The sequence below is a fragment of the Crocodylus porosus genome, unplaced genomic scaffold (genome assembly GCF_001723895.1).
Source record: "Crocodylus porosus isolate Cpor-Errol unplaced genomic scaffold, CroPor_comp1, whole genome shotgun sequence".
Taxonomy (NCBI): Eukaryota; Metazoa; Chordata; order Crocodylia; family Crocodylidae; genus Crocodylus; species Crocodylus porosus.
Window position 1 is genome coordinate 63,165,032 of NW_017728931.1, and position 23,343 is coordinate 63,188,374.

At 40.1% G+C, this 23,343-nt stretch overlaps 1 protein-coding gene across 1 annotated transcript in view; it reads left to right on the forward strand.

Annotated features, from left to right (window-relative positions):
* The window catches only part of EEA1 (early endosome antigen 1), a 93,558-nt gene that overhangs the window by 66,452 nt on the left and 3,763 nt on the right, over window positions 1–23,343 (forward strand). Inside the window, exons 18-28 of the mRNA XM_019543926.1 lie at window positions 1,475–1,614; window positions 2,672–3,002; window positions 4,606–4,707; window positions 5,351–5,545; window positions 6,445–6,627; window positions 14,343–14,528; window positions 14,928–15,059; window positions 19,329–19,514; window positions 20,091–20,329; window positions 21,649–21,769; window positions 22,523–22,621. Of these exons, the coding sequence (XP_019399471.1) occupies window positions 1,475–1,614; window positions 2,672–3,002; window positions 4,606–4,707; window positions 5,351–5,545; window positions 6,445–6,627; window positions 14,343–14,528; window positions 14,928–15,059; window positions 19,329–19,514; window positions 20,091–20,329; window positions 21,649–21,769; window positions 22,523–22,621 (1,914 nt within the window). The remainder of the gene's footprint in view (window positions 1–1,474; window positions 1,615–2,671; window positions 3,003–4,605; window positions 4,708–5,350; window positions 5,546–6,444; window positions 6,628–14,342; window positions 14,529–14,927; window positions 15,060–19,328; window positions 19,515–20,090; window positions 20,330–21,648; window positions 21,770–22,522; window positions 22,622–23,343) is intronic.

Sequence of the window (23,343 nt, forward strand, 5' to 3'; positions counted from 1 at the left end):
ATCTCCCTTGCAAAGCACCTCCCTCAGCATCCACCCTTCCCAAGACACTAAACTTGTCAGTTATACTGCACTGGCCAAATCCTGGCCTTCCACAAGAAGTGATCTATGCTTATTAATACCCCCACAGAGTAGGTAGGATATTGCTGTTGAAACCTTGGCAAAATTTTGACAATATAATTGGACTTAAGTACAACCCTGGGTATATGCCAATAAGCTTTCTTTTGCAGACAACAGTAAGGTGGGTATATTATTTCTGTTTTAAGAGATAGTTAATGTGTGCATGATATTTATTACTGCACTATTTTCTGATCTAGTAGTGAGATCTGGTTGTTTCACTTGATGTTTCTGGTCTGCCATATACATTTGATGTTGCTTTTTGGATCAGTATACATACATGATTCATACAACTGAGCAGCAGTGGAGAATTTTATTTTCAGGGTGGTGTTCTTTGGTACACAAGGAAGATGGCAACTCCATGTAGCTTGAAAGAAGGGGCTCTAACTTTTCATAAGGATGAGGGGAGAAAATCTCTGTATTTTTTTACAGCATTATAGATGAAAAGATATCTCATCTCATATATAAGCATAATTGTTTTGTGTCCCCACTTGTTCTGTAACTTTTCCTCCCTGTCCTGGTGGAGTGTCTCAAGTAGCTGCATAAAATTTACTACAAGGAAAATTGCCTGATTTGTCAATACAGTTTTTCTGCTTGTTCATTTTTCTTCAGTTTCGAGATGGTATTGCTAATATCACCAGAAGACAGTCTGTGTAGCAATGTTGTTGCATTGTGCCAACAAGTAATAATTCTCTGGGGTTTTTTCACTTTGGTGTATGATAGTTTGAGAGTTTGGGTCTGCAAATGCATTGAATTACTAAAGTTCTATGCTTATTTTAAGTCCCTACATTGAGACAAAGCTGCCCACAAATGAAACTTCAGTTTCTAGGATGTATCGACTTGTGAACTCTGTTGCTGCACGTGTGTGATTGTATGTCTTTTTTCCAATTCGGCGTAATTTGAATAAATAAATAAAATAGATTTATTTGTTTAACTTAGGCTTACTTGCAGTTGCAGCTCATCTTGGTTATTGTTACGTTAATACGATGGTCAGATCCTCAGCTAGTGTAAATGGCCAAAATCCCCTTGAAGTCAGGGGAGCTCCATTAATTTATACCAGCTGAGGAATTGACCTGAAGGGCACATTTTTATATAGATAATAACAATTCCCCTTTAGGATATTTTTAAAAAACATTTGCAAGTTTAAATGAGCAATTTCTTCATTCCATTCTCTCCCTCACTAATGGAATACTGTATGAAAAAGTATTCAAAATCTGTTTAAATCTACATCATGGAGTTGTCTAGGAACCTTGATATTTTTTTGTGGGTTTTAGATTGCCATGAAATAAAGGGTGTGGTGGGTGTGCCCTGAGGACTGTGTATATGGTAATAGTAGCTTTTTTAAACTTTTCTTTTCAAGAAACTTGAAGCCGACAGCCTTGAAGCCAAAGCAAGCAAAGAACAGGCTCTTCAGGAGTTGCAACAGCAGCGGCAGCAGTGTACAGAGTTAGGCCTTAGGACAGCAGAATTGAGCAATCAACTCAAAGCAGAAAAAGAAGTGTATGTTAACCCTGTTTAATATCCTGCTTTTCAGATTGGGAAACCTGGATTCAAAGTTGAATTGGACTAGATTTATGTCTGTATGCCCAAACTGAAATTTCTAGTCCGTACACTTCCCTGAGTTCCAAACTCACCCTAAACTTGAAAGTAACTACACATCTTATTTGCCTCACAGAGGAGAACTGGGTTGCTGTCAGTTTCCCTTCTTGCGCTTCAGCCACTGCTTAAATGCTAGGTCCCATCTGCCTGCATGTCAGATGAGTTCTAAGTAATATCAATGCATTTCTTCTTCCCTTGTCTCACCCTTCTTTGTACAACCTGCTTGTTGCGTCATCAGTAGGAAGGCGGCTGTCGGCAGACAGCGTTATATCACTCAGTTATGGACCCTTCCCAATATGGGATTCGTAACTGTATTACGCATGGTAATGAGAAACATCAGCATGACCACCTGAACCTAATATTGGCTGGGAAAAAGATGGTTATATTATTCTAGAGGAAAAAAAACATATTTGTGAAATTGTAAGCAGACTTAAGTCTAAGATGCAAGTGGGGATAGGGGCTTTCAACATATTTGGTCATTACATACAAGCATTAAAGCTGGTCTGGATGTTTTAACTGCAAGTGCAGTTTTTCCAGCAGTCAGAAGAAGCCTTTTTTAAAGCATAAGCCCCATCTTAATTTTGTGGGGAAAAGTGCATGTGACTCCCAGAGAGCCAAAGAATAGGTTGTCATTTGATCTAGAGGTCTCAACCTGTTCAGAGAGCTGCTCCTGAAGATGCCTTAGTTATGTAACATTTCAAATATCAATTTGCGGTGAGCATTTAAGCTCTCAGAGGGTAGTTTATGAATGTTTAAGGAAGAAGACAATCTGAAAATGGGGTTTTAGAGTGCAAAATATATTTAATTAGAGAAACAAACATCTACATACCAACTGAAAAACGATGGTGTAGATCACGTGTACAATTAACATTCTTAGTTGTAAAGTGTTAGATTTAATTACATGAACTTTGGCAGAGTTTTAAAAAGCTTGTTTCATGGTTCTACTTTGTATTTACAGTGTGTCTAATACTAAATTGGATCTGCAGAAGAAATCTGATGCCCTTGAACAAGCAAAACAGCATATTTCAAAGCAAGAGGGAGAAAAAGCAAGCCTTAAAAGGGACCTTGAGAAATTAAATCAAGAGACAACCAAACAACTAAAGGAACTAGATGGCAAGATACAAGTAATGACGTCAGAGCTGCAGCAAACCAAGTCAGAGAAAGATACTTTATTAAAAGACCTCACCGTTACCAAAGATAAACTATCAAAAACTAGTGAATCCTTGAAATATACAAAAGATGACTTAGAAAAGGAGAAACAGAAAGGAAAAGCAGCTTTGGCAGAAACGGTTAGTCATGGTTTTCACCTGGCATCTGGTATTGGCCATTTTTTCAGTTAGCTTATACGTTGTTCATCTGTGCTTTGCACTCTAATAGGAAAATTACTTCTAAGTTTGCAGAAGTGGTGACTCTGTGTGAATTGCCCCAAGGAGAACAAAACTGAACTTTTAATTGTGTTTAGTAATTCCAGACCTGAATTTGAGCTGGATTTTTTTTTTTTACTTGTAAACATTGGTTCATACCAGAAACCAGTCCTATGTGTGTTAATGTGGGAAAAGAAATCAGACACCAGTGATGAACGTTGGTAACAATTGTATGTGAAGTGTACAAGGAGCTTGGCCAGACCTCTAAAAACAGATCATGAGCCTTGATACTGTTTTTATCAACTTGTTAGTGTTTTATTTTTAGACTTTCATGCCAGCCTGTTAAAAGGTTGCTTTCACTTTCAGGAGCATAGCTGTGTGTACACATTACTTTGGGAAATAGCAAAACTGTGATGGTGGTGGTGCAAAAGCTGTGTGCAGGTCAAATGAATTTGTGATCTAAGTAGTAGCAGTGTGGTAGTGAAATGTTCAGCCAGGAATAATCCAATATTGCAATAAAATAACCTTTTATAGTTGTTACTCAATTAAAAAACCTACAGTCTTTTCTCAACCCTTCTTCTCTTCCCTCCCCCAACTTTATCTGACACTGACATCACTGAAGATAGCTTTAATACTACTTGTAAACTTTCTGTTTTTAGATTTGATTGTTGTTACATTTTCCCAGTTTCTTTTCCTGTTTTGTATTGGACCTTTTCCTCAACCCCCATATATGGCTATTTTTATTTTTGCGTTAGAATAGTCTTTACTTACAGTTAAAAAAAATAACACTTTCTTCCATCTCTTACACCTTCTATAAAAAGCCCTTTGTTTCTTGTCTGTGACTGAAAAGTTTTATTTAGCTGCTTAACTAAGTACAGTTGTCTTTAAAACCGCAAGCATTAACTTTCCTGTATGAACTGTTTTAAAAAGAACACAAAAACTTCGCTTCCAGTTCTCAAGTCAGCCGCATCTTGCCATTGTCTTCAAGACCAAATCCTATTCAATAAAAAAAAAAAAAAAATGACCACTTTAAAACTGGACTGACAGAATTCTGAGAAGAGAGCACTGTCCAGACCACCCTGCCATTATATTCATGCCAACATAAAGGAATTTGTCTAAAAATTGCCTGTTGGCAAAAATATTAAACAGATCTTGTTACTAGTAAATACCTGATTCTGTCACTACGTTGAGTGCAAGTCTTCTGTATCAGAAATAATGATTTGTTCCTAATATATTTTTCAGTGCCCCAGGAAAAAAATCATCCTTTTCATTCCTTCATTTTAAAGCTGTAGCCCTTTTGGCTCAAGTACACAGCCATCACCCAACCCTTAATTCAGTTAATTGTTCCCATTCTGGAAAGCACTCCTGTACTTGCTTAGCTGTAGTGACCTGGGAAGACTGACTAGAGTTGTGTGTCTACTATAGGTACAGTTCATAATGCATTTCCAGAACTGAAATATTTTGGCAAAAGAATCTATAGTAGTATATGATGACTGCTTTGTAATGCTCACTCTAATTTTTTTTAAAGGAAAAATCATGCCAAGATTTAAAACATCAACTCCAAGTGCAAACAGAATCTGTTGCTAAAGAACGGAATGAGTTGAAAAATTCACTTGAAAAACAGGAAGGGGTAAGATTCCAAACTTCATCTCTCAGATAAAAAGACTGCTTTTTAAATTACATATTTAAATTAAATTACATATTGAAGTGGACAAAACAGTTATTCTCTCAAAGACCCCAAGACAAAGTGATACTTGTAGAAGATTGTATGGATTTTAATATGGTCCCCTCTCTTCTTCCATGCACAGGGTACAGTTACAACACTTGGTCCTTGTCCATCTGCCTTGTATGTCTTGAATTTTGGGGTGTGTGAATTGTTAGGTATTTGAATTAACATCTCTTAGAAAGATGATAGTTCATATCTCTTAATGTGTTTTGGGCTTAGACATCTACTTACCCCTTTTTTAGTATGCTGTCTGCGGTTTTGGAGGAAACGTAAAATCTTCCCCCCAAACCGTTATCTTTGTAAGGCGTAGTCTGAATTTTTAACAAACAAACAGTTAAATCTATTATGTTACCCTAGAATTTAAAAAAGAAGAGACCTGCTAATAAGTTTTTTATGGCATTGGCCCTATTCTGCTCCTGTGTTATAAAGAAAATCCAAATGTTTAGAAGTTATTAACTGTAAATCTGAAATGTAGTGCTACACGACACTGACTAATAATGATTATGGTAAAAGTCATATGTGACTTTTTTTTTTTTTAAAAATACAGATTTCTAAGCAGTTGACAGTAGAGCTTGATTTAGTACGAGGACAAATAGTGGAATTTCAGAGTCTTCTGAAAGAGAAAGAAAAGAGTGAACAGAATCTCCAGGGGAAACTGAGGGAGCTAAAGGAATCGTTTGATCAGAAGAAAAGACAAAATGAAACGTTGCAGGCTGAATTAAAAGCTGCCCTTTTGGAAAAGGTAGCTCTAAATTTTGTTCATTCCTCTTACTTATAAAGGAAATTAGTATGAATTCTGGGGCATGATGCTGTTTCTGGGTCATTATCTAGGTGATGAAATAGCTTCTTCAGGAATGGCTGTATGTTTCAGCTATCGCAAGGCCAGGATATGGAGTTAAACCCATCAGATATTGTTCATGGTTGAAATGATAAAAAGCATTTGAATATGAGGCCCCAATACTGAATTATGGGATTCTGTGAAATTACTATATGTCACTGAATTGATAAAACTAGCTAGACTTGCTGCATTCACTTTACCGCATCCAGAGGCAGCATTGCAAAAGTTGCTATCTTGTGCAGCAGTAGGCAGTGCCATGAAAGTAGTTCAGACACGAATGTTTTAGCATTTCAGTATCTGGTAGTTTTAAACTAATTTTGTGCAGTAAGAAAAATGTCTTGATGTCATTTGAACATTGTCCATTAAGGTAAGAAATTCAGACAGTATAGCCATAGGCAGATTGGTGCTTGTGGATTTTGCTGTTACAAGGCTGAGTTGGAACATTTTGTATCTAGCGAATCTGTATTGCAGCAGCTTCCTACTGTTCTGCTAGTGGGAATTAAAAATATTTAAATTAAAATATTATTTAGATGTTTAAAAACTGGCTGGTCTCTTAGAATAAGTAATGCCTGGAGTGTAATTAAAAGAGAGGCAATTTAAATCTCTGTGTTAATCTAAGATATTACAGTTGATTTAAACCTACAAGAGGCTGAATATAACATAACTCAGTAATCTTCCCTTGCTCAATTTTGTATCTGGTGTGAGTGGTGGCTGCTAAAATTTGTAAAATGAATAAAAAATAAAATAATTGTTGTGTTTTTTAATTGATAATTCCAATATTTTGTATGATGTGTGCATTTCAGGCAGAATTAGAGAACAAACTGCAGCAACAGACAACATTGTCAGCACAGGAACTTAAAGCAGAGAAAGGAAAATTAGCAGAATTGCAGAAGGTCCATGAAAAACATCAAGAAAATATGGAAAAACTTCAGTTGGATCTTTATGGTAAAGAGTCTGAACTGCTGGCAACAAGGCAAGACCTTAAGGTACAGTAAGTCATTTTAAGGTCAGAAGCGACTTAATAGATCCATTTACTTCAGGATAAATACAAAGGAGCCAAATTAAATCTACATAAAGGAAAACACTCTTACTATGTTATAATTTTTCCTTCTTTTCTTCAGGACAAAACACATACTGGAATTAATTTAAATGCGAAGTGCATTGTCCTGACATAGAATGCCCTTCTGATTCACAATATTTTATAGCAGTAATATTTGGGTTGCCAGAAGAAATTTAAAAAATAAAACTTTTTCAAGAGCGTGTCCTCCAAACTGACCTGTGGAATGCTCTTCCTTAGTCTTATCCTTAAATATACCGTAGTTCCTGGCACAAATACTAATGAGGGTAGCCATCTTGCTGACATGCTAGGAATAACCCAAATCCTGTTTCTTCCAGAAAATATCTTTTTTAATTCTTCTCTTTTGACACAAGTGTTGATAATGCTTCTTGGCTTACATTCCTACAGCAGACACATTCATTCTGCATTGCTGTACTGGAGTCTCAGTTGTTTTGGCTATATTGTATACAGTATCTGCTCAACATGTAATTTTTAAAGAGTGTTTTGTGGAGAATCTGAAGCTGGAATGGCAAATATAAGCAATTTGGTCTTGTTAGTGTTTGGCTGGGAAATCTTCAAGAAAGCTCAAATACTGCTGGAACGTTAGCAGTTAACAGGCATTCTTTCCTCTGAGCCAGTGTTAGACCCTTGTCTCATTTGCTGTTTAATATTGCTTTGTTTGAGAGGTTGTCCTTTAGGAAGAGGGGTAAAACTTGGCTCTGATCATTCACAGTCATTAAAAGACTCTTGGTTCTTTCAGAAAGGTGGGCATACTGATTTTGAGTGCCCTAGCCAAACTCCAGCTTGGGAGGTAGTCTTCCTCCCTACAGTATTACCCACTGCTCTTGGTTAAAGAGTTTGCATTAATCTTCTGTTAGTGTAGATTGCATGCTATGTTCTGTTGAAGTGGCAGCTCAGATTCAGCAATGGTTGAGTGAGTCCCTGGATTCAGTTTGGAGTGTTTTGGGATGGTTATAAAATGACAATAGTTAAAAAAATTCTATTTCATAGAGACTAAAATACACCAACCAATTTGAACTTACTTCCCTTGACTCATTTAGACCATTATTTTGTAATGGATGTTACCTGTGAAAGTATTGGGCTGACTCTGCATGGTATTATGCTTTCTTTGTGAACAGATACACTTCTGAACTATTAGCTGTTGCAAATATACCTCAGACAAGCATTATGTAAAGTAGACCACAGGGGCAGCTATCAGAATTGGAAAGAATTGTGCTGTACATGTTTAAAATAGGGCTGCTACTGCTCTCCATGTTTCAACTTCTGCATAGACAAAGGTGAGAAGAGTGACGCAATAGGAACAAATTGTAGATTGATGTTTCTGTGGAGTTTTTACAGCGGTGCCTAGAAATCCCAAACAAAGTTAGTGCCCTTTGCTGAAGGGCTTTTTAAATATTTGCTTTTTTTCTTTGCAAGCTTTTGGGGTCAGACGCTCTTCATCAGGCAAAGGTGAAATTAAAGATTTTAAGAGTTCTCCTGGTTAGAAAAGAAGCTTCATCAGGCCAAGCAGGAATTGGGTATGGTAAGAGTTTTCCCAGGTAGAAAAGCTAGTTTGTGAAAAGCTGCTCTCTGAGAATGCAAATGAGGAGGAGACTATGGCTGGTGTAGGCAAGATACCTGGGGTTTTCAGATAGCAGGCAGGATGTGGGGTGCCATAAATCCGGTGTTAATATTTAGTCCTTGGGGAGGATATGTTGCTGTTGAATTCGGCTTCTTTCTTCTTCACGTTGTGAAGCTTCCATTTCAAACAGCAAAATCCAATATCTTCCAACATCCCTGAAAAAAAAGAGCAGCCCATAAAAAATTAAGAACTGTGAGCTTGATTTGAGGCTGGATGCAATTGTTGATGGGCAGATGGAGCAGAGCAGTACCACCTTGTGTCTGAGTGGGAACTCCATGCAGCAAGCTGTTAGTCAGGGCTGTGTGGCCCATTGGGCCTCTGTAGTCCCTCCCACCTTCAGCCACTGCTACCATTGTGTCCCGTTGACCGTCACCTGCCTGGAATGGCTGCTAGCCTCACAGGTAGGCAGGGCTGCGTGGCCCTGGGCAGTCTGAAGCAGGAAGCAGAATTCCCAATGCACACACAAACTATTGCAGATCAATATTGGTGGTAACTTCTGATATGTTAAGGTAGGGTTGGGCAAAATAGTGGATCCAGCCAGTGACTGGACTCCCATTTCCCAGCAGCCCCTGCTTGCGTTACTCTGGCAGGTCTCCCCCAGGAGCAGAGGGGCTGTGGCAGCGCAGGGCCAGGGTCTTCACGGAGACTGGCCCAAGGGGCATGCAGATGGGTGGGAAGCTTCTCTGGGGCTGGGGCAAGGTCCAGGATCTTGCAACAGTGAAAGTGTAGGCTGGAGCCAGGGCAGAGCCACAGTCCATTGCCTGCACACCTCTGGGTAGCGGATTGTGGCTCTGCCTTGGCTCTGGCTTGTGCTGTCGCCACTGTAAGATCCTGGCCTCGGAGCGGCTTCCCGCGCAGCGGTGCACCTTGCCAGCTCAGTTTGGGCTGGTCTCCATGAAGACCCTGCCCCGTGCTGTCTTGAAGCCCCTTAATCTTGGGCATACTATACATCATTGTTCAGAGTATATACTTAAAACAATTTAGTAGAAAATGTTTCATAGTTTCATAGTTGGTAGGGTTGGAAGGGACCTGAGCAGATCATCAAGTCCGACCCCCTGCCATGGCAGGAAAGCGTACTGGAGTCAAACGACCCTGGCAAGGTGTTCATCTAGCCTCCTTTTAAAGACCCCCAGGGTAGGAGCCAGCACCGCTTCTCTTGGAAGTTGGTTCCAGGCCCTAGCTGCCTTGACAGTGCAGTAGCACATCCTGATGTCTAGTCTGAATCTACTCTCTGCCAGCTTGTGACTTATTCCTTGTCACTCCTGGTAGTGCTCGGGGGAACTCCCCCAAATGCCTGCTGGTCCCCCTGACTAGTTTGTAACAGGCCACTAGATTTCCCCCCCCCCTCAGCCTTCTCTTGTGGAGGCTGAACAGGTTCAGGTCCCTTAGCTTCACCCTGATCATGTGAGTGGCCCTCCTCTGCCAGGGGTCCCACAGTGACCTCTGCTAATTCCCTCAGCACTCTGGGGTGGAGATCGTCCGGACCAGCTGATTTAAATACGTTCAGTCCCTGCAGAAGTTCCCTGACTAGATCCTCACTGACCGTAGGCCTGGGTGCGCCTCCCCTGGGTCCTATCGGGGTCCTGGTGGAGAGGGTGACCCAGTCCCTGCTCAGAAAAATGGAGGCAAAGAAATTGTTAAATACGTTAGCTTTGCTGTCTGGTGCAACAACCAGATTTCCTAGCGTGTCCTGCAGAGGCCCCACGTTACCTGGTAACTTCTTTTTACCCCTTATGTATTTAAAAAAGGACTTCTTGGTGTCCTTGATCTGGGTAGCTAGTCCCAGTTCCATCTCATCTCTGCCTTGGCCTTCCTGACTGCCCCTCTACAGCCCCAAGCAACAGAGGTATAGTCCTCCCTGGTGATGGCCCCTCCCTCTCATCGGGTGTACGCCTCCTGTTATTTTAGTTAAAGTAAGTAAAAGGAAATGTTGTTGTCCATACAGTCCAAAATGCTAGCAAGGAAGCATTTGGATAGCTGACAATTAATCACTGAACTCTGGAAATTCTTTCAATAGAGGAGTTCTATAAATCTCAAGTGCAACCTCTGCCACCCATTGGCTACACAAAAGTATGCAGTGTTGGGGAGGGGAGCTGATATCAAATAGATCATTAAGCCAGATCCTTACCATTTGGGTCTGACACCCACCCAAATTTTGCCTGGGGGTTATAGATCCCTGGCATACCTTAGTTTATTATAGATAGAAAGTATCTTACTTGCAGCCAGTTTGAAACATTTGAAGCATTATTTTCTTTTCTTATAGACTAACAAATCCTGAAACATACGAATTTAAATGATCTCAATTTTCTTTTGCATCAGGACTTTTAGCAGAGCCAACATAGTCACTGCAGACCAATTCTGAGCTCTCGTGATTTCAAGAGAAGTTTTAAATAATCTTGATTAAGTCTGAGTCGGAGGAGATCATTTCTTTGTTTTAAATTTTCTCTAAAGAAAAATAAAATTGGAAAGGCCAAACTGTTTAACAGAACTTGGCACAAGGATGTTTAGGAAGCAAATGTTACACACACATGTAGGGATGCAAAGTCCCTGTCACACATTTGAGATATGACCCAAGGGCTCCTGTAGTTTCTGGGTAGGATTGCAGGGGATGTGTTGTACTGTGCTGACAGCACCATCTACTGGCATGTATAAGGAATATCAGTGTGAGGCTGTTGAGCTGTTTGCTGACCAGCTAAAGGAACTGGGAGGATACAGTATGATGAAAAGCAGGTGAGAGCTGTTTAAATGAAGACTTGCATTTGAATATTTAGGTGACTGTTATGTGAAGGCTAGATGTAGATCAGACAGCTTCTTCAGTATACTCCATTCCTCCTCGTCCTCCTACTCCTATCAACAGAGTTGAAGGATGGAAGGACTGATTAATGTCAAAGCCTGGGTTATAATAAAAGAACACGCCACCTAACTTTACCATCAGCCAAAGTGAAAAGAATTGGTTAAGTAGGAGGCAGTGGGAAGTGGGACAGTGATAGAAATAATACATTAATCATTTAAATTTACATTATTTAAAAAATAGTTTACACAAAATAATATATATATGGTTTAATTAAAAACAAATTAAAGATATGACTTGTCCCTGCCCCACAAAAATTGTCAAACCATTTTACATTGGATGAAGTTAAGTGTGTAAGTGATGTTACTGTTAAACTATGGTATGGACTTTAATTCGTCCTGTATTTTAACTGCACTAAAGCTTTTACTGCATTTTATTCAGTGACTAATGCAACATGCATAAATATCATTGGGAGCTGGACCAAAACCAAGAGCTCCCTTACTTTCTCTTGGTGAAGTGCCTGCCTCTGCTTGGTTGTGGAAACAGGCTACGTTTTGCTTGTTAAGAGAGCATCTCTCCTAGGACAGTTGGGTGCTGCATCATCTGGGATCACAGTGTGCAGGCACCTTTATCAGATACATAAGGGACAGACATTTGCACCTGCCACTGTGTTTAGCATTTCCTTTGGCTGCCTCTGGGGACTCCCTGCTCAGTGCTTATGTGCCCTGAATGTTCTTAAGACTGCTCAGCAAAAGAAGAGTGCCAAACCTATCCCTGGGCAGAAAAAGATTGGCCTCTGGAAGTGCATAAAAAAAGTTTTACCAACTTCAGTTAAAATTATGGCAACCCCTTAATGAGATGTAAGAAAAGATGGTTGCTTTCCACTTGGTTTCTGGACCTTTTCACATGAACTTTTTAACATTTTTTCAAGTTGCAAGCTAGAAGCTTTTTCAGCAAAAGCTGAGATACTTAATGTAGTCTCATAACTCCAGGACCTACAGTCTTAAGAAAACATGAAATGTTCTGAAACTTGGGGGAGGAAAGTGACTGATTATCATGTGAGTTTGGAATGCTGTAATAATAGCCATCTTTTTATTATGAGTGAAAGTACCCTGGAGGGAAAAAACAAGCTTAAATCTTCGGGTTTATTTTTTTTAAGAGGTCATCAAAGTCATTAAATCTAAATGAAACTTTTATTTGATGGCAACTGTCATCATTTGTATACAGCAAGGACCTTTTAATTTAGATGTGGTTAAAAGTGAAGTAAATTGGGACTTGAATCTTGTTATGACTTCTGTGAGTACATGCTTGTACCTTCTCAATAATTTTCTGTTCCTTTGCTTTTTGCTAGGGTCAAAGTTTTCTTGCAGCACTTTTTTAGATTGAATTGTAAACTTTTTCAAATCACTACCTCCACTCCTACTTTAACTTTTGTTGTGATTGATAGTTGTTTGCTTCTCTCATAATTGCTTATCAGCTGTTAACTTAAGTGACCAGTTCGAGTTTGAGTAACTGGGCATGTCTACACAAGATGCTAAAGGCACAGTAGACTAATTCTGTGTTTTAGTGGGGCAGGCAAAACCTGTGCTAGTGTGCGGTGTTGTATCCTCCACTCACTCTAAATTAAACTTTGCTTTAAAGAATTAACCTACAGAGCTACTGAGCATTACTGCTCAGCAGCTCTGATTACAACATATTAAGTTAGTACCTGTAATTACAGGCACTAAACTTAATGCGTCATAATTACGGTATATCAGTTGAACGTGTAGACTTGCCCACCAGGTGGTAAAGGTAATTGCCTTCTATGATGGCTCCCAGAATGAATGTAGGCATTGTCCTAACAATATAGAGTACAGTTCTTGCCTTGAAATGTTGGATCTCTCTAGGGAAGGTAACAAAGCATTAGAGAAAGGGATAAAACAGAGTCTGGATTGTTCTTTGGCTCTCTAGGTTAATTCTTTAAAGCAAAGTTTAATTTAGAGTGAGTGGAGGGTACAAAACACATTCTAAATAAATAATTAAAAGATTATCAACACAACATGTGTGAATGTTAGTAATGGAAGAGCTAACAAAGTTCTAAACAATTTTAGAATAAGATGCAAGGTAAATTAGTTTTGGAAAGCCCTTTTTTTTGGGTGCTTACTGCCAGCCTTTTGCTCATTAGTACCCTATAAAGCTGTGGCATCTCATTTGTTTGGCTTTGCTGTCTTCATTCTCTCTGTCTCTTTGTATTTCTCTGTCTCTCTCTGTCCCCTTTGCTATGGTGAAGATATTGCCCAGTTACATTCACCGTTGTTTTGAATTCCTTTCTGCTTGCATCCTTGTGCATGTGAAATATAATCTATGCAATCCTATTATTATACCCTACAAAATGTTGCTTTTCCTACTGCAGTGTTTATGTGAATATTATGTGGTCTTTGAATCCAAAATGGAACCAATCCCTGCTTTAGATTTTGTTTTAAAAAGAAGAAAGAAAAACGATAAACCCCAAACGGTTTAATTGTGTAATTATTGTAACTGAAGTTTGCAACTATTATAAAGAGAGAGATTTTCTTTGGGACAGTAAGGTGTAGATTCTAGGTCTTAAAAACTTTGACGGGAATATCTGAGCTTTTCTACTAGATAAAAGGGATGGTTGGATGTCAATTAAAATAAAATATGTGTAGTGGAGTTTCAAGAATGGTTCAATTCAGGTTTTAAAATGCTTGATTTAACTGAGACCATAAAACATTTCATTCTGAAAATATATGTTAAATGTTAGCAAGCCATATGCTATGCATTATGGCTTGCACGTTCAAAGCACTTGGGCCTTGTTAAAACAGGAATGCAGCTGAGCCTCAGAATGTGGTACCAAGTGCTTCTGAGAAACCTCACACTATAGATTTCTCAGTTCTCAGTGTGTTCAACTACCTTCAATTCAGCGTGCCTAGAGATGAGAACATATTTGTAAGAGTTCATTTTCTGCTGTCTTTTCCCCTGCACAGTTGAAACATGTAAGCTACACTTCTGTTGCTGGGGACGTTATGAGGGAAGGCTCTCTTTCCCTAGAAGTTGCTAGTTGTGTTCTAAAATTAACAACTAAATAGTGCACATCAAATGCTGATCTCTCCGTAAAGATTTGTAACACAAATGTTTATATTATTTTGGCTAATGTGGAACCCTGGCTATTGCAGTTGAGTACTGACAGCTTATTGCTATTTTTGTAATTTAGTCCATAGAGGAGAAACTCATTTTGGCTCAGGAGGATTTGGTTTCTAGCAGGAATCAAATTGGTAGTCATAATCAGTTGATCCAAGAACTTAAGAAAATGCAGTCTACCTTGGAACAGGATGTGTCAAAAAAAGAACGGCACCTGGAGGAGCAGAAAAAAATGTTGCAAGAAATCCAGAAAGACAAGGTATCTTGCTTATCCACCTCTTTCCTCTTTTCCTTTTCTAATTTAAACTTATTTAAAGATGCATTAAGATTTCTCAGTGTGTGCTATGGTAGTTTATATTTATGCTTCAAGCTGTTTATTGGACCACTGATATTGAAATATTTTAAATACTTGAAATGATAGTCTAATTCAAACCGAAGTTGGCAAAATTTAATTTACTGTAAGATTCAAATAAACAGATTTCCTGTTTTAAAGATCAATCAAATGATAAGTTTTTCTCTTTAAGTTGGTTGTGAGCAGAGAGATAAGGCAGTCATATTTCATCAGAAATTTTTACAGTGATACATTTCCCCCAAACATTAATTTTGGAACTATCCCCTTGAGTATGTTCTTTATTTTTGTGGACTTCTTTTTGTGAAGGTTTTGAAAGAGAAAGATTTGGTGAATGAAAAATGTAAAACAACAGAACTCCAGGAAATAAAAAATAGGCTAGAAAAAGAGACTGCTGGCCTGAATGAAGAGCTTAGAACCTACAAGCAAGAACTGCAGAAGGTATGTGGAGATTGCACCTCCAGGTAGTGAGGTGGAAGTGGAAGAATATGCCCTTACATGACATGTATAAATTGTAATTCTGTTTGCTTTGTGAATAGAGTGTTATTAAATAATACTGTTTTTCTGTTCTGTTAAGTGGCCTCCCAAAGGTTAAAAAACAGTACTGACTCAGGAATAATCAAGGATCCGGGTTTTCCATTCACCACGGAAAAACATCATAAAACCCGGATTTTTTCATTTTAAGGAGAAAAAGTTGGGAAATAGCGGGTTTCCCCTTGTAGGCAGGTAGAATTCCAGCCTGTAAGGGGCTGCAGGGAGTGGGAGGAGTGCAGTCAGGCAGGAGGTGCCGTGTGTGTGTGTGTGTGCTTACACATGCACATGGCAGCCTGGACAGCTGCTCCCCACAGGTAAGTCTGGTGGGGGAGTTTTGAGGCCCCTCATAGTGAGGAAGGGAGTTGAGAAGGACTGGGGCTACTGCTGAGCCTGGCTGGTGTGTGTGGCTTGGGGCCAGAATGTGTGGCTGCAGGCCCCAGGCATGGAGCAGGACAGAGCAGTGGGATGGTTGTCTGGGGGCAGCAGGGAGGCTGGCTCCCTGCTGCTACTCCCAGAAGGCTTATGGGGGGCATATGCTCTCCAGATTTGTGCACCCTGTTGTCCTCCCCGCAGGGCCTCCACAGCTCAGCAGGTGAAACTTGGTGGGGCAGGGCAGAGCAGGGCAGAGAAACTCAGTGCCACCTCTGAGCCCTGCACTACCATGGCGAGGCTCCTTCTTCCCGCTTGGCACTAGCAGGGTGGCAGAGCAGAGTTGTGACCTTGGCTGTTGCTGAACAGGCATAGGGTGCCTCATCTTGGCAGCTCAGGGCTCACAGCGGCGGCACCAAGTTTCTCAGCCCAGGCCCACTCTGTCCTGCCATGTGGGCTCCCACCCCCTGGGCTGCAGAGGCCATAGGGGGAGGGCAGCAGGGCGGACAGCCTGCATCCTTCCATCCCCTGGGCTCTGCACTGGCTGTGCTGCCTGTGGGGGAGCGGGAGCCAGGCTCTATGCTCCACACTCCTGCAGCAGCCACCACCTCCCACAGGTGGCATCCAGGGCTTAGATGTTGCTGCGCAGGACAGGGGGCTGCAGATGTGGATCTCTGGCCCCACAGCTCTGGCAGCTGGGGCCCCCTCTGGCAGGGCTGGGGTGTGGGGGCCGTGGGTGGGGAGTGAGGGGCAGCAGCAAGGCCCAGGAGGCTGTGGGTGGCAAGTGAGAGGCACTGGCAGGGCTTGGGGAGCTGTGGGTGGGGAGTGTGGGGCACCAGCATGGCCCAGGGAGCTGTCATTGGGGAATGAGGGGCACCAGCAAGGCTGGGAGGCTGTGGGTCAGGAGCAAGGGACAATGGCATGGGCAGGGCACCAGCATACCGGGGCTGCTCAGCACCACAAAGCTGGACTTGCATCCTGGTGAGCGAAAGGGGCAGGGGAGCGTTGATTTTTCCATGATAAAAAACCCCAAATCAACTGGTAGGCTTCCAGATTTGTTTTAAAATTGTAAATATGTCAATAAAACATTGTGTTCAGTGGATACCTATATGTACATGGTGTTTATAAAGTCCCTGTGCAACTCCAAACATTAATAACTTTGGCTGTACACATGATAGAAGCAAACTGTAAACAGCGATTAAAAACAGATTTCATTAAGTTTTAACACAATACATCTAAAATTTCTAGACTTCGACATGACTACCATCTTTTGTGATACATTGTTCAATCCAATTTTCCAACTAATTTTGAAAGTTATTTTCTTTTTCAGTTATGGGGTCTGAAATAAAATGAAAACAAAATGATGCTTACATTATGTTAAAAAAACTTAATGAATTATGCTTTCAATTGCCGTTCACAGTTTGCTTCTATCATGTGTATATCCAGAGTTGTTGCAGTTTACATTTGCACAAGGTCTTTACAAACACCCTGCATAGTGGCATTTCATTTTAATCATGGACAAACGTGGATTTTGGGGGTTTTAATCAGAGAATTCCACGGTTTTTAAAATCGGAGAATTTGTGATTTTTAAACGGAGAAAAGCAGTATCCCCAGTAATAATCCAGGTCTCCTGAGTGCTGTTACCTAGTCTCCACCTCTCTCTCCCCTTTCCTGTTTTTTAAAGTGAGACTCCAAGTGATTACCTTTCATTTACAGTTTTTAACAAAGGACAGGAAATGAGACAGCTTCTCTGTGTGCTCTAGCTACTCAGAAGTTGGAGCTTTTCGCAGTGTTTCCCTTCTTGCCTTCCCTACCCACCAAACAATCACCAGATTTCCTAGTATGATTATAAATACTCTTGTTATTAAGGGAGGTATAACAGGAGCGTCAAAATGGTCTTGCATATCTGTTTTCAACCAGAGAAAGAGATTTATTTTTAATTTTGGAGAAAGGGAAGAACACTTTGCTCATAGCCTGTAAGTTTATAGAACACATTTCTATATAGTATTACATTTAAATGGCTAAATCAGTATGGCTGAAACTGTTTGAAAATTATTTTTTGGGATCAGGCTAAATCCAAATGACTGTCTTTTTTTCTTAAGGAAAAGTAAGAATTTGGAGGTCTGAATGGAATTTTTAAAATAATTCTTAAACGTTTTAATAACATTTAATACATCAAAGTATACTTCATTTCACATATTTTACTACTTAGGTTTTTTCTGAAATATAATACTTTTAAAAAGCTGTTGGTTCATTTTCTACATTTTATTAGGTGCCATTTTTCTGGGTTATAAAGATGGATGTTCCCAGAAAGTGAGGGGACAGGATGGGCGGGAAGGTAGAGGTAAAATTGTCAAAATCAAGAGACTAGGACGCATTTGATTTGATTTTTGGTCAACTTCTATTACAATGATTTCAATTATTTTTCAGTACATATCTTCAGTATATAAGATGCATCTTAATTTTAGGCCTCCTTTGTGGTGAAAGTTTTATATGCTGGGAAGTATGGTTATAGCAATTTATTTTGTTAGACATCTAATGTTCAGGGTGGCTGGGCCAGTAAAGACATAATCCCTGATTTAAAAAGGCAACACAGCAACAGTAACAACAATAATAATGTATGGGTTTAAGAGTATTTCTAGAAATTAGAGTAAAAACATGTTTTTACTTCCAGAAACAAAAGGTATGTTCTCTGTCTCTGTCAAGCAGTCTAGTCCCAATGCTATCCTGGATATTGTAAGAGCTAAATAAAATTCTCATTCACTTCCTAAAACTTCTCCTTTAAAGAAGGAAAAAAACTTATGCAACTGCAGACAGTCAAATTGAGATGTCAGATTTATACTAATTTCCTAGGCCCTGTGCAAGTACTCAGACTGAAAGCAAAACCACCTCCAGTTATGTTGTGTCATCCACTCAAGAAATTGGAAAAGGTGGGGAAAAAACTGTGTAATCTCAGGGTACTTTTTTCTGTCTCGCCTTGCAGATCTTAAGATCTTACTGATTTTTGTAACAGCTGCTTATTGGTCTATGGTATTTATGGAACAATGCTTCCTGTCAAATAAAATGATTTCTTCTACTATTGAATTTATTTCTACTACACAGTGGGAGCGTCTACACATGTGCTGTATTGCGCAGTCCCAGCAATGCCTGGGTCATTTCGAACCTCACTGCGCAGGAGGAACAAGCTACTGTGCAGTAACTTGTTGCTCCTGTGCAGTAGTGGCAGATCACAGTTAGTGCCTGCCAATGCTACATCACCGTAGCGCATCCATTAATAAGTAAAACGTTTAAGAAAGATTTATTACCACATTTGGCTCAAACATGGGCAAATATTTTCAAACACAAAGGCTAATAGAAATAGTTTCTTGTAATTGTTTCCATATGTAATTTTTAAAAGAAAAACATTTTCTTCCTGTCACCACAGTGCTTGTAACTTTATACCTTGCGCCATTTGTTAGGTAGAAACTTGATTTAAATTGAATTTTACTTAAAGAAAAATTAAATAAACTAGAAAAGTGAAAGTGAACAGAGAAAGAAAGGAAGAAAACAGAGTTTCCCCCTCTTTGTGAAAAAGTAAACTAGAATCTCAAGGTTTTTTTAAAGATCTGAAATAATAAGAAACTTAATTTGATACCATCATGATTTAATTGAAATTTTGTGCTATAAAGGCATCTGCTCTTCTAATAAAACTGATAAAGATATGGTCTCTGAAGCAAAGTTATGGGAGGTATAGACATAGGTTACAGGTAAATCTTACTCTTCTTATTTTTAGATTCTGTATGATATTTTAAACTTGCATTTTAACAGGAGGTGGCAAATCTGAAGGATGCCAAACAACTATTGATTCAGCAGAAACTAGAACTACAGGGCAGAGTAGATAACATGAATTCAGCCCTCGATCAGGAGAAGAAGAACCAGCAAATTCTAAGAGATAAGCTGAAGAAGAAAGAGGAAGACCTGAAGAAGGAATATGCTGAGCTTGAAGCTAAATTGGTCAGCATTTACAGAGTATAAAAGGGGGCCTTGTTAGCATGTATGTTTTTGGATCTTTTCAGAGAGAGTGGAAGGAAAAGAACATGTATTATTTACATTTTTTGATCAATGGCAGTAAATATTTTCCAAAATCCTTCCTGTGAAACAGTTTTGTAGGAAAATTCAAGTATACCATGTTAAGTCTGGTTTTGACAAATTGAAATAAATTAGTAGGGGAACAGTTAAAGATATTTTTTCTATATAATACTTATTTTTAACTTAAATCCTAATTTAATTTTGGATTTGTGAAGAGACTGTTAATCTGAGTCAAGGAAATAAAAATTATTAGAAGAAAAGAATTTAGTTTTCTTTTGCATGTAAGAAATGTTGTCCTACTAGTAAAATGGATTTGTTTGCATGTTCACAGATGTGTTTCTGTCTCTGTGAATGTCTTCAATGTTCTGCAGAGATAAATACCCATGTCATCTTAATTGTTGAAAGTGCTTTTGCACCAAATTGTGTGCCTAGACTTTGTCCAGCATAGCCTACATCTCAGTCACTTATTTAATGGCTCACTGTTCAATGTTTATTTCTCAGCGTTCAGAGATAAAAGAGAAAGAAGAAGAAAACAAAAAACACGAGGAGGAAAAGGCCAAGCTCACCATGCAGTTCACAGCGCTGAATGAAAACCTGGCCACAATGAAGAAAGAATGGCAGAGCAGCCAGAGGAGAGTCAGCGAGCTAGAGAAGCAGACAGACGACTTGCGTGGGGAGATAGCAGTATTAGAAGCAACAGTGCAAAATAATCAGGATGAGAGGAGAGCATTGCTGGAGAGGTGAGTCCTCGAATGCTGTGTGGGCTGTGGTTTCAGTGAGAGGTAAATGCTCAACATTCCCAACTCAATGTTGACTTTATCAGGTTTGTGCTGGTACCCCTAAATATTAAGATCCTTTTGGGGTCGTCCGGATTGATTCCCACGCATATAAGTATCAGGAGGCATAGTTGGTGACCTCCAATTTTCTTTTGCATGTGGCTTAGAAGTCTGGAAGAATGGATGGACTGACTACATTTGTTGGTTGTGGGCAGTCCCAGCCCCCCAGGGAGGGCTGTACCTCGACTGAATAAAAATTGACCAATCAGTCCCGTCAGTGATGTGGAACAGGCTAATGAGCCTCCAGTATTAAAAAGAAGAAAAGAGGTGCATTGGCTTTCAATATTGCCGCCAGTGCATTGACTTTACGGTTGCAAGTCTCTAAAACCTCATTTAAAAGCCAAGATAGGCTTCCTAAGAGTCACTGGGCTTCCTGCAAACGTCTACAATTCTGACACATGACTGTCTTCTGCTGCCCCTACTGAAAATCTCTTGAATGCTATAAGAGCAGAGATCCTTTGCTCCAGAAAGCACGTGGCCTGTAAGGTAAAAAGGGCCTGCATGGGTGGGAAGACTTACATGGTAGGATGACCCTCTGAGGCCTGCAGGAGGAGAGACATCCTCTGTAAGATGTAGGAAACTCTGCTCACTTGTCCTCCCTTTTCTACTGTTAGGCTGTTTTGTGAATAGAGTGTCTTTTTTCTCCTGGTCATCATCTTTGAAAAATGAATTGCATTTCAAGTGCAAGGGAATATGTTTGAGACTCTTTAACATCAGTCTGTCTCCAGCAGTCACACTGTACTAAATTTATCAGTGCCAACTTTTTGTAGTAATGGATGTTAAAATCTTTTGAGAGGTATGCTTTTAGTGAACTATATTTGGTATGATGGCATTAAATCCAAGCTGGTGAGCGAGCCCAGGAAAGCTATCAGTTCTTCTGATGGACTCTCAAACCTGTAAAGCAGCCTGCCAGTCTGTCTTGGAAGACTGTTCTGTTATGAACTTGTATAGAGCAGTCTGCTTCAGTGGAGGAAATGAAGTCAATCCTGACCTTACTGTCTCCTACTTGTTGCTAGCATTGAAAGTGAGGGTCAGTGTATGAGCTGACATGTCTTTACTATAACAATTCAGTGTCCCAGCTAGAAAAGAATACTTATTTTTACAGTGATATCTTTCATTCTTCTTTCTTTAGTCTTCCAGCATTTATTTCTCCCAGGCTTTCTGACAACCTGCCACAAAGTTGCTTTGTTTGCATTAGCTTCTATTTTGTTGTCTATCTCCAGGTGTATCAAAGGTGAGGGAGAAATTGAGAAGCTTCAAGCCAAACTCATGGAAATGAAGAAAAAGTTGGACAACACAACTGCAGCAATGCAAGAGCTAGGCCGAGAAAACCAGTCGCTACAGGTACACGTCCCACAGAGATGGCCAATGTGATGCCTGTATCTGTATGTAATGATGAGAATCGCTTTGAAGTGAAGGGAGCCTTATCACTCCAGAGTGGTACATTTGGTATCAGTAGGAGCTTCATGTCTGTTCAGAATTTAGTCCATAGATTGAACTTCGGAAAGTCCCTACCTTTTTTAAATAGGTGTGAACTATCCGTTCAATTGTTGCCAGGCAGCACCAGCCCAAGCAGGGTGAAGGACCCAGGGCAAATCAGCCCATGCGGGGCCCTGACCCCACTCCAATCCCATGCACCCTATACCCGAAGAAGCTGCTGCTGCTTTGGGGGGGGCGGGGTGCTGAGTGGCCAGACGTGAAGCTGGTGGTGGCAGCACAGAGTTGCTGTGGTCACTCTGCCCAGCTCCATGGGGTCCAGGGTGGTTGCTCCAATTTGCTCCCCACCGGGATGGCCCTGTTGCTAGGTATCAGTTTAATTGTTGCCCAGCCCTAACCCCACCCCCAACCAGGCCATGCAGAGGACAGATCTGGCCCAGCTCCACAGGGGAAAGGTGTTGTGGCAGTGGGGGAAGGTGGCTGTAGGTATTGCCACCACTTCCCTGCTGCCAAATTTCATGACCTGTGGCCCCATGGGCCAGGTACCTATGGCTCCACAAGCCACATTTGGCTCATGGGCTGGAGGTTGAGCACCCCTGCTTTATACTGAGATTGACTGATTGTGTGTGATGTAATGGAAGACATATTTTGTTTACCTAGATCAAACACACGCAAGCCCTGAACAGGAAGTGGGCAGAAGATAACGAGGTACAGAATTGTATGGCCTGTGGGAAGGGCTTCTCGGTGACTGTGAGAAGGGTGAGTGTCCATTGTTTCCTTGTTATCCTTTGAAGTTCTGGCATGAAAACAAAGTTAAAAAGCGTCTTCAGAAGATGCTCTTGTATGTAAATATCTCAAAAAACACATGTGGCTTATGTTGCTTCAGGTGGCACAAATACATTTCCAAGAGCTTAAGTTTGCCTTGTTTATGTACTGCTTTAACAGTATTAGTTTGCTGACTCAACGAAGCAATTAAATCCCTAGTGTAGACTCCGTTTTTACTGGTATAAATCTAAACTTAAAAAACTGCCCCTGTAAGTTCAACCCTGGTATAAAGGAAATGTAGTCCATTGAAATCCAGTAAGGTTATGCTTCCATGAATTTGTCTCAGTACTTTAGCTTTTAATTCTATTTTTAGCCCTGACTAGATGCAAGACCTAAAAGATTTCACACACTTTTGCTGTGTAGTCACATATCATTCCTGCTGCTTTTAGCTCTATTTCTGAGCCTAAACTACCTTATAAATCCAATAGGTAGTTTCATTCATTTAAAGGGACTGGTTTAAATCCAGAATGAATGTGCCTTATGGGATCTAAACAAGATTGTGTAAAATTTTCAGAGGTGCTGAAGTGACTTTTGAGACCCGTTTTCCTCAAGTGACTCGGGTGTCAATGACTTTCAGCTGGACTTTGCTCCTAAATGCTGCTTAATGCCTATCTTTGAAAATAGGATGTGAACATCTAAGTCATAGATTCATAGAT